At 28.1% G+C, this 11,248-nt stretch overlaps 2 protein-coding genes across 5 annotated transcripts in view; both read left to right on the forward strand.

Annotated features, from left to right (window-relative positions):
• LOC127174400 (zinc finger MIZ domain-containing protein 1) overlaps positions 1-5,055 on the forward strand; it is a 45,746-nt gene extending 40,691 nt beyond the window's left edge. For all 3 annotated transcript variants that reach the window (XM_051124822.1, XM_051124823.1, XM_051124824.1), the window contains exons 22-23: positions 1,022-1,246; positions 1,361-5,055. In XM_051124822.1, the coding sequence (XP_050980779.1) occupies positions 1,022-1,246; positions 1,361-1,468 (333 nt within the window). In that variant the 3' untranslated portion in view covers positions 1,469-5,055. The remainder of the gene's footprint in view (positions 1-1,021; positions 1,247-1,360) is intronic.
• A 128-nt stretch (positions 5,056-5,183) lies between these two features.
• ppifb (peptidylprolyl isomerase Fb) lies at positions 5,184-11,247 on the forward strand. 2 transcript variants are annotated; one of them, XM_051124829.1, is made up of 6 exons: positions 5,184-5,255; positions 8,005-8,035; positions 8,158-8,246; positions 8,710-8,806; positions 10,401-10,476; positions 10,560-11,247. In XM_051124829.1, exons 1-6 carry the CDS (start codon positions 5,208-5,210, stop codon positions 10,693-10,695), a joined length of 477 nt encoding a protein of 158 aa, XP_050980786.1. In that variant the 5' UTR covers positions 5,184-5,207; the 3' UTR covers positions 10,696-11,247. The 2 variants fall into 2 exon arrangements, with proteins under 2 accessions (XP_050980786.1, XP_050980785.1); XM_051124828.1 differs by lacking the exon at positions 5,184-5,255 and adding an exon at positions 7,303-7,534.
• The last annotated feature ends 1 nt before the right edge of the window (position 11,248 follows it).

An 11,248-nucleotide genomic window follows, 5' to 3' on the forward strand; every position in this document is an offset into this window, starting at 1 on the left:
TTTTTTTTATCACATGATGCTGTGACATAGAAATTATGTTCAGTTCTTATATTAATATTTAAATACACAGTTTTTTTATTTTAATTTTTTTATATAACATAATAATAATGCTATTTTTTAATGGCTTTTTAAATTTTAATTGTTTTTATGATTTCTTTAAGTGTATTTTGCTTTTTAAATAACAATAATAACTATTTATTTAGTTATTTGTTTGTAGTTATATTTCATACATATAGAAATGTGTCAGTTTGTGTATATTTTAAATGTACATGGATTTGTATAAATTATATTGTACAGTATGTTATTTTTTTTCTTTTTTATTTCCTTTCAATTATTTATTTTAAACAATCACACTTTTGCTGTAGCTTTTAATCATACTTTTTGTCTTTTTAAATTGATTTTAATCACTTTTATGATTTTTATGATTCTTGATATTTGTTTATTTTACCTTATGAATAATAACAAACAATCATATATTTTTTTTAATTAGTTTTTTTTTTTAATTTAATTTACTTCATTAGTTATTTTGTACATATTACTATAATATATGTTATATATTATTATTTAGCAAAAAAAATATTATTAACTGTTAGGTGTGTGTTTAACTTGAGAGAAGTTGTTTAAATTAGAAAAACAACTGATGTGATAATTATATGATTATTTAAAATTTAAATATTAAAAATATTAAATAAAATATTAAGTATTAAAAAATATGAATAATAAATATTTTAAAAATTAAAAATAAATATGATCATTAAAAATTATTGATATCAGCTGTTCCTGATACTTTGTACATCTTTAATTTAGAAATGTCATACTTTTAACTTTTAAACAATTTTTTTAACATTTAAACAGAAAACTTTTTTTAAATACTATACTTACAGTACATTTATACATCATACTTGTTTTTTCTTTTATTGCTTTTGTTTTCTTGATTTCTTTTTCTTAATGTATTTTCTTAATTTATATATGTTCAGCATCTTTAATGTCATTTATGTGTATTTTCTGTTTTGCGTCACAGATGCCTCACCCACTCAACACAGATCAATCCCACAATCCCCTGCAGCACAGTATGCAGCCGTTACATCACAGCGGCCCGCCCCACCCCTGCAGGCCGCCGCCCAGCCAGCAGAGCTCCGCCCCCGGCAGCCACATGCACCCAGAAATGACCTTTAACCCCTCAGCCAACCTGGAGGGTCAGTGTGGCGGTCAAAGCAGCGCGGACATACGCGAGGCCTCCTTAGATGTGAGTTCAGACTGACTCTAGACAAATGTACATTAGAAAGATTGATAAGTGTTTGGTATGTTTGTAATCTGAGAGAAACTGTTGTAATTGTTTTGCTTGTTTTTTCTCCTGCAGCTGCTGCCAGACCTGATGAATCCAGATGATCTTCTGTCGTACCTGGATCCTCCGGACCTTCCCAGCAGCAGCAACGACGACCTGCTGTCTCTCTTTGAGAATAACTGAGACGTCGAACCCTCGACTAGCAGCTCCTCGATACTTGACAAACACAGATGCACTTACCGTCACTTCCTCTACCTGTACAGACTACAGATTTCAAAACCAGCGTGGACAGACGGACGTCGACAATAACCATTATCTCTGCATCCGGATACCTTGTTTTTATCTGTCAGAATGGCAGAAAGCATTTCGATGATGTTTTTAAAACTTTGCAGCTATGTTCAGTCTTTTTTACCACATGAAAGTGAATCTGGTCAATACATGTGGTAGCATTTTTCTACTCGCTTTGATTTTGATACGAAGAAGCAGACAAACACCCGTCCGCTGTTGTACTGTGTTCATGTTACTCCTCCACGTCTCATAAGCTCTTTTTATTCATCATTTTAATAATGTTTCAGTGGCAATTCTCAAACGTTCAACCGAAGCACAGCTCTTATTCCACACAAATCACATTGTTTGGAAACGGAAAGGGAAAAACGGAAATCAAGCTCACACCGTGCAATTATCCGTCTAGTTCACTATTCATAATGCAGTTGTATCATTTTTAAGAAGCTCATGTAAATATTTGTGAATACATTTGTTTCGATTGGTCATCCATGTTTATTCTCTCCATGAATATTCATTATGAGAGCGTGTGAAAGACATGGGCTGCGTTCAGAATGCAGTACTATACTGAACCGCAATGCAAAAGTTTGGGGTCTTAATGTTTTTAAAAGAAATCTCTTCCGCTCACTAAGCCCATTTCTGCCACATAAGAAAACAAAATCATGCCAATTATGCAGTCAAGTTATAATTATGAGATGAAAAGTCAAAATTTTTACATAAAAAGTCAATTATGAGATAAAAAGTCAGAAATTATGACTAATTCAGAACTGTGAGATAAGAGTCAAAATGATGTCACAAGACACAAGTCAAAATTGACATAAGTTTAAATTATGATAATTATGAGATAAATCGAAATTATGACATACTAAGTCATAATTATGAGATAAAGGTCAAAATAATGACATCATAATTATGAGATACTGTAAGTGAATTGTGGGATAAAAATAGAAATAATGTCTTGTCATATTTATGAAATGACATAATCATGAGAAATCAAAAATTATGACATAAGTCATAATTATAAGACAAAATCTGAAATACATACTAAGTTGAAATTTTAAATTAAGTTATAATTGAGATAAATTGTGAAATTATGAGATAAAAAAGTCAAAATGATGACAGGCGAAATTATGATAAAAGTCAAAAATATGACAAAAAGTCAGAATTATGATGCTGTGTTGACACCTTGACAAAAAAGGTAAAATTATGAGATAAAAAGGCAAAAAAATATATATATTTTTTTTTAGTCTCATAATTATGAATTAATATGTCATAATTTTGACTTAAGTTCTAATTTTGACTTTATCTCATTAGGACTGAGTATGTCATAATTATGAGATAAAAAGTTGAAATTTCGATGTTATAATTATGAAATAAAAAGCTGAAATTATGAAACAAAAAGTCAAAATTATGACAGTAATTTGAAATGATATTTAAGTCATAAATATGGGATAAAAGTCGAAAATAAATATAAAAAAAAGTCAAAATTACGCTACATCAAAACTGACAAAAAGTTACAATTATGAGATAAAAGTTAAAAAAAATTTGATATTATAATTTTGTTTTTTGTCTCGTAATTATGAATTAGTATGTTGTAATTTTGACTTGCCTTATAATTTGGACTTTTTATCTCATAATTAGGACTGAGTACGTCATAACTATGACAAGTCAATTGTGAGATATATAAAAAAATCATACAAAAAAAACTGATATCATAATTTTTTTTTAGTGTGGTAATTATGAATTAGTATGTCATAATTATAATGTCATAATTATAAAATAAAAAGTTGGAATTATGACATACTAACCTAAAATTATGATGTATGTCAAAACATCAGAATTTTTTGTCTCGTAATTGTGAATTCGTATGTTGTAATTTTGACTTTTTATCTCATAATTAGGACTAAGTCATAATTATGACAAGTCAATTATGAGATGAAGTTTAAATTAAAGCGTCATAATTATATTAAAAAAATTGAAATTATGATATACTAAATTGAAATTATGACTAAGTCATAATTATGAGATAAAATACAAATTATGAGATAAATACAATTATGAGCTAAGTCAAAATTATAACATACTAAGTTGAAATTATAATTTGAAATTACGAGATAAAAAGTCAAAATTATGACATAGTAATTTGAAATTACAACAGTCATAATTGTGAGGTCAAAGTCGAAAATATGACAAAAAAATTGAAAAAAATGAGATAAAAAGGCAAAAAAGATCATAATTTAGTTTTTTAGTCCCGTAATTATGAATTAGTATGTCATCATTTTGAATTATGTTCTAATTTTGACTTTTCATCTCATAATTAGGACTGTCATAATTATGACAAGTTAATTATGAGATAAAAAAAGTTGAAATTATGACATCATGATTATAATATAATGAAATACTAAGTTGAAATTATGACTAAGTTGTAATGAGATAAGTCAAAATATTGACATAATTATGAGATAAAATTTGAAATTATGTCAAGTTATGATTATAAGATAAAAAGACAAAACTAAGACAGTACGTTGAAATTATTATAAATATGAATTAGTATGTCATTTTTTATTTATGTTCTAATTTGGATTTTTTTTATGTCTTTGGGACTGTCATAGTAAGGAGTTCTAAAGTCAGTTTGGCTTTCATAAACTCATCTCATAGTTATGACAGTAATGTGTGTGAAAACTCCACTAGATTTTCAAACTTCATGCATCATACAGCAAAAAATGTTTTGTAATTGCGAACGCAGTCCATCTTCACACGGAGTGATACATCAAACACTTCCATTTCAGAAACCAATAAAAAAGCTGTCGGAGGCTCAGCTGGGGATATTTTATTGATATACAGAGTTTCATGTTAATATGAGAAATATTGTTAATATGTACAAGTAAATATAACAGCCTTATGTGAAATAAATCTATACAGGTTTGTTTATTTGTAGAAAGGGCAGCTGTATGTAAAAGCTAACGGCCATTTGAATTGGTTTTTAATATTATTTTTTGCTCTTTTGTTTTGGTAAATTATTTTTTATTGTTCTTATACTTTAATGCCTGTTCTGACCAATTCATTGCGTAGCAAAAAAATATACACGTGCAAATAATTTTTAAATATGTGACACGAGTCTTCCCTTTTTTATGAAAGAGACGGATGATTTTAATATCTGATTCGAAATCGTTTTTATCTGTGAAATCATTAAGGCTGCATCTCCACATCTGATTCTGCTTTAAAGTCCTGAAGACTCCACTAAGACACATCTCACGAACACAATAAATGAGTTTTCTGTTCGTCTCCGTGAAGATAAATGTTAGTGGCGACTCATGAGATCACGGCTGTCATTTTCACACTGTGTGAGGCGGAAATAAAGCATTTCGCTGTGATTCTTTGGTCCTGCAGATCTGTATGTGGTTTGATAATATGAGCAGCTCATATAGACTCATATGCTCATATGTCCTCAACAAACCAAAACTCAATAAACTCATCTTTAATCTCCAGCTCCATGCACTTTTGACTGATATTTATGTTATTAAGCTGAATTATTGATTCTGTGAGTTCATGAACTGCTTTCGGTGGATAATCATTTACTAACATTCAGTTCAAATTTCATTTTTGCCATGACTTAAGTCTTTTAAAAAAGAAATTAAATATGTCTCAACATTGTGCATTGATGACAACAGAAACTTGGCTGATGATAGTAAATAAATAAATGAATAATAATTTTATATAATAAAGAAATTGTATATTTTTTATTATAGTTTCACATTTAACATTGTATCATTAAAATCAGTTTACTAACAGTAATAGTATTAGGTTATGTAAATATTATTATGATTTTTTAATAATTAATGTATCTTACAAAATTACTCAAACTTAAGAATTTATCATTTATGATAATTTAATTACAAAAAAACTGAAACTGATTTTTTAAAAGTTCTAATAAAAATGCACAACAAAATTATTAAAACTTACAGAAATTAAATAAAAAAAGATTAATCTAAAAATAAAAGCTGGTTACATAAATATTAAAATTAAACTTAAAAATAGAGCTAAATAAAAATTAAAATCAAATAATAAAAAATGGCAAAAGCACAATAAAATTACTAAAATATAAACTAAAAAATACATATTAGTTTAAACAAACAAAAGCACAACAAAATTGCTAAAACAAACTAAAAAAAGCATTAGTTTAAAACTAAATATATATTAAATATAAATTTAAATAAAAATAGTTTTTTAAAAATACTAAAAAAATGACAAAATCACAACAAAATTACTAAAACTTAAACTAAAAAGTACTTAAAGCATTAGTTTAAAATACAAAAAAAAAAAAAAAAAAAAAAAATTATAATAATAAAAAAAGACAAAAGCACAACAAAATTACTAGAACCTAAACTAAAAAAATACTTAAAGCATTAGTTTAAAACTAAAATAAAGATAAATTTAAATAAAATATATTTTTTAAAAAAATTACAAAAGCACAACAAAATTACTAAAACTTAAACTAAAAAAAATACTGAAAAATATCAGCTCAAAACTAAAATAAACATAAATATAAATATTTTTAAAAAATGACAAAATCACAACAAAATTACTAAAACTTAAACTAAAAAAAATACTGAAAAATATCAGCTCAAAACTAAAATAAACATAAATATAAATATTTTTAAAAAATGACAAAATCACAACAAAATTACTAAAACTTAAACTAAAAAAAATACTGAAAAATATCAGCTCAAAACTAAAATAAAAATAAATATAAATATTTTTTAAAAATGACAAAAGCACAACAAAATTACTAAAACCTAAACTAAAAAAATACTTAAAGTATTAGTTTAAAACTAAAATAAAAATAAATTTAAATAAAATATATTTAAAAAAGCACAACAAAATTACTAAAAAACTTAAACTAAAAAAAATACTGAAAAATATCAGCTCAAAACTGAAATAAAAATAAATCTAAATCTAAATATTTTTTAAAAACTACAAAAGCACAACAAAATGACTAAAACCTAAACTAAAAAGTACTTAAAGCATTAGTTTAAAATACAAAACAAAACAATTTAAACAGAAATGTTTTTTGAATAATAAAAAAGACAAAAGCACAACAAAATTACTAAAACCTAAACTAAAAAGTACTTAAAGTATTAGTTTAAAACTAAAATAAAAATAAATTTAAATAAAATATATTTAAAAAAAGCACATCAAAATTACTAAAAAACTTAAACTAAAAAAAAATACTGAAAAATATCAGCTCAAAACTGAAATAAAAATAAATCTAAATCTAAATATTTTTTTAAAAACTACAAAAGCACAACAAAATGACTAAAACTTAAACTACAATTCATGCGTCTAAGGGTTTATTTGATTTGAGGGTTTATGTCATACTAATTAATTTAGTTTTTATAAGCATTTACTAAAAAGTATTCATAGTAGACATAAACTTAAATATCTATTTTTTATTTTTGTTTTTTATATTTATATAATAGCTACATTTCTGACGTTTTGTTTATTTTGTATTTATTTTACAGTAGTTATATTTAATAATTGTAACATTTAAAATTTTTATGTTATATAATTTTTATAAATATATACTTATATAATATAATGTCTTACATATGCCTATAATTGTTTAAGATAAATTCGCATGTATTTATTTATTATGTATGTTTATGAATCAACATGTGACTGACACACACACACACACACACACACGCACACACGCAGACACGCTCGCTCTTATACGCTTCCGTGTGACTCCTCAGCTCTTCCTGTGTGTCTGTAACTCAGCGGCGGCGGCGGCAGGAATCGAAAACCGGAATCAGCATGTTATTGATCAGTAACCGGGTTAAATTCTGTTCGCTGGCGTTCACCGCGGCGCGCATGTACGCCACCGGAGCTCAAGCCAACAACAACCCGGTGGTGTTCTTCGAGATCGCGGCGGACAACGAACCGCTCGGTAGAGTCACCTTCGAAGTGAGTGCGAGAGAGATTACGAACTCCACTATGCTGAAGGCTCGGCTTATGAATATTAATGACGCACCGCGACGTTCGCCTAGCTAGATTGTCTGATTGGCTGAAAAGGGGGCGGGGTCTAGGCAGTTAGCGAATCAACGAATTGTTCGCGAGTTTATGAATATTAACTAGAATGCGTGTTTAGACGCTACAAGAGGTTTACAAAGTAACGGCGAGTTGAGCTAATTAAATATTCATAAGGTCAGCCTTCTCCATAGTAGCGTTATCATAACGTGAAAAATAATCGAAAATACTTTACTATGCAATTTTTTAGTGCGTTTCTGTTTCTGGAATTTTCATTTAAATTATTTATATGTTAAATCAAATGTAGCTGTGGTTTCTATGCGTGCTTACTTGGCAAAATGATTATTTTACAGTGTTTTTAAGGGTTTTTTCATTCATTGACCTTTAACTCTCTTCCTGAACTTTAGCTGAATGCGGATGTTGTGCCCAAAACAGCAGGTAAACTACTTGAAAATGCTTTATGTTTATTATTTTTCTGTATATATGAGTGTATATGAATGTATATGTGTATCTTGCATGACTTTGGGTCAATCATGAGTTTTCTTTCATGTGTTTTCTAGAGAATTTCCGAGCTTTGTGCACAGGTGAACATGGATTTGGATACAAGGGCTCCATCTTCCACAGAGTGATTCCTCAGTTCATGTGTCAGGTGAGCTGATCCTCTTCAAGATCACACACGCCTGCATGAGTTGCATTATTCCGCTGCTGGGCTTGGCTTTGAGGTCATGCTTTGTCCACAGAAACACCTGAATATAGTCAAATACCGCTTTATACAGACAATTACTCAGCTGCATTCGGGTGTAATGTTTAATATGGTATTAATTAAACCGCAGTGTAACATGCTGAAGTTTGAAATAGTGAAAACGGACAAATTGTAACCAGTTGCATTGTGTCCATGTAACAAAATCCCTTTAATGACCTGCTCATCCTGTCCTTACAGAAGAGCCGCATTAATCACGCATGACTAATTTCACATTTGATGACGTTTGGTTTCATACATGTGCTAATTTTAAGTCTCAAATGCTTTATGCATGTGATCACATGTGATTCAGTGAAAAACACGTGTAGTGCTCATGTGTTTACCTTCATTTACATTCATTTGTTTCTTTTAGGGAGGAGATTTTACCAACCACAATGGAACTGGAGGAAAGTCCATCTACGGTCCGAGATTTCCAGATGAGAACTTCAGACTCAAACACACCGGACCAGGTAAAACACACCTGATTGCTCTTCATAGTGTTTGCTTTTTTTTTTTTATTAGATGCTGAGTTTCGTTCTTTAATCTATGAAAGTTTTTTCATTTTGAATGTGAGTTTTTTCATTGTTTAGTACAAAGTTTCATTCAGGTTTTCTGTAGGAACACATAAAGGCCTCTAGATGGCGCCATAAGAGCTGTTAAAAATCAACCAGTGTTAAGTACTATTAAAACCTAATAAATCTACAAATAAAGCTGAAATAAAATACAAATGTTATAAAGAAAAAAAATAAAATAAAATGTTACTTTTGCAACTATCTGAAATAAATTGATGTTGAAAACTTCAAGTAATTCATAATTTATAGTAATTTAATACAAAATGTGTAATAGAAATGTTTTTAAATGCTAATAAAAATGACAGAAATGCAACAAAATTACTAAAACTTAGATTAAAAATTAAACTGAAAAAAATAAAAAACAAGTTTCATGAATATTAAAACTAAAACTGAAATAAAAAATAAATAAAAATATAAAAAAAAAAAATGACAAAAGCACATCAAAATTACTAAAACTTAAAAACTGAAATAAAATAAAGCTAAATAGAAATGTTTTTAATAATAATAATAAAATGACAAAAGCACAACCAAGTTTCTAAAACTTAAATAAAAGAATAAACTGAAAAAATATAAAAATAAAAGCAAATTACATGAATATTAAAACTAAAACTGAAATAAAAAATAGTTAAATAGAAGTGTAATAAAAAATAATAAAAATGACAAAAGCACATAAAATTACTGAAACTTAAACTCAAAATTAAAATAAAATAAATCTAAATAGAAATATAAGAAAAATATTAAAATGACAAAGGCACATCAAAATGACTAAAAGGTAAAATAAAATAAGCTAAATAGAAATATTGTTAAAAATAATAATAAAAATGTCAAAAGCACAACAAAGTTCCTAAAACTTAAATAAAACAAATAAACTGAAAAAATATAAAAATAAAAGCAAGTTACATAAACATTAAAACTAAAACAGAAATAAAAATAAAGCTAAATAGAAATATTTGTTAAACATAATAATAAAAATGACAAAAGTGCGAGAAAATGACTAAAACTTAAACAGAAATAAAAATCTAAATAAAAATAAATCTAAATAGAAATATAAAAAACTGAAAAAAGACAAAATTACTAAAACTTAAATGAAAATAAAGCTAAATAGAAATATAAAAAACCGAAAAAAGACAAAATTACTAAAACTTAAATGAAAATAAAGCTAAATAGAAATATAAAAAAAAAAAAATATAAATGACAAAACTAAATTACTAAAACCTAAATTAAACTAAACGCTAGATACATACTACATATTAATAAATATAATTACTAAAATATAATACTAAAATGACACTGCTTTCTTACTTTTAATTACTACGTTTAAAACATTAGATGATGTAATTATTATGGTCTTTTTTTGTGATGTGTATGTTGTTAATATATGTAATGTACTGTATGTGTTTATATGTAAATATGTTTTTAAATCAGCAGCTGTCTGGATATAGGTACATAACTGATATATAATGATTTGTTTTGTGTGTTTGTGTGTGTTCAGGTATTCTCTCGATGGCTAACGCCGGACCGAACACCAACGGATCCCAGTTCTTCATATGCACAGTCAAAACAGAGTGGTGCGTGAATCATCTTTGTCAGTCTACTTTCATTTGATGTGAACATGAATGAACGGGTGTGATGTTAAGCGTCTATTTTCCAGGCTGGACGGGCGGCACGTGGTGTTCGGCAGCGTTAAAGACGGTTTGGACGTGGTGAGGAAGGTGGAGGCGCTCGGCTCTCGCTCGGGAAGAACCGCCAAGAGAATAAGCATCACCGACTGCGGAGAACTCAAGTAGAGTCATGAGTCATTTCACGCGCTTCTACTGTCCTGCCGCACATTCACAGACTACTCCACCTTCAGAAGGGCTAAAAGCTCCATAATGTGAAACTTAAGACACTTTGGGATAAAGGAATAGTCTTTATTTACTCGCTCTCACGTCTTTACAAACCTCTGTGATGTTAAAATGTCCATGCAACACCATATTAGTGACCAAAAAGCACTGAAATCATGCAGTTCATGGTCACTATGAAACATTTCTATACAGAAAAACAATATTCTTTTATATTCCGAGGAGAAACAAACACATCATACGGGTTTAAAATGACATGAGGACGAGGAAATACTGTCAGAATGATTGTTTTTACATGCATTATTTCTTTACGGTAACATCCACTGTGAATAAAGGTCATTTTTGATGTCATTCTCAGGTAATACTGCTAAAAAAAGTGTTTAATCCGGATTGTAAACATGTTATGTTTCTCATGCGTGAGATTATGAATTATGGCCAGTGTGTTTCAGTATTCATGGCCTGAGTTTGATTAATAAAGATGAGAGCAATAAGACATAAT

The sequence above is a fragment of the Labeo rohita genome, chromosome 12 (genome assembly GCF_022985175.1).
Source record: "Labeo rohita strain BAU-BD-2019 chromosome 12, IGBB_LRoh.1.0, whole genome shotgun sequence".
NCBI lineage: Eukaryota > Metazoa > Chordata > Actinopteri > Cypriniformes > Cyprinidae > Labeo > Labeo rohita.

Excerpts from the sequence above, each read along its gene's own strand:
- ppifb (XM_051124828.1), top strand. The coding sequence starts at position 7,385 with ATGTTATTGATCAGTAACCGGGTTAAATTCTGTTCGCTGGCGTTCACC. Across the intron at positions 7,535-8,004 it reads TCGGTAGAGTCACCTTCGAA|CTGAATGCGGATGTTGTGCC; the intron begins GTGAGTGCGAGA and ends CCTGAACTTTAG. Across the intron at positions 8,807-10,400 it reads ACTCAAACACACCGGACCAG|GTATTCTCTCGATGGCTAAC; the intron begins GTAAAACACACC and ends GTGTGTGTTCAG.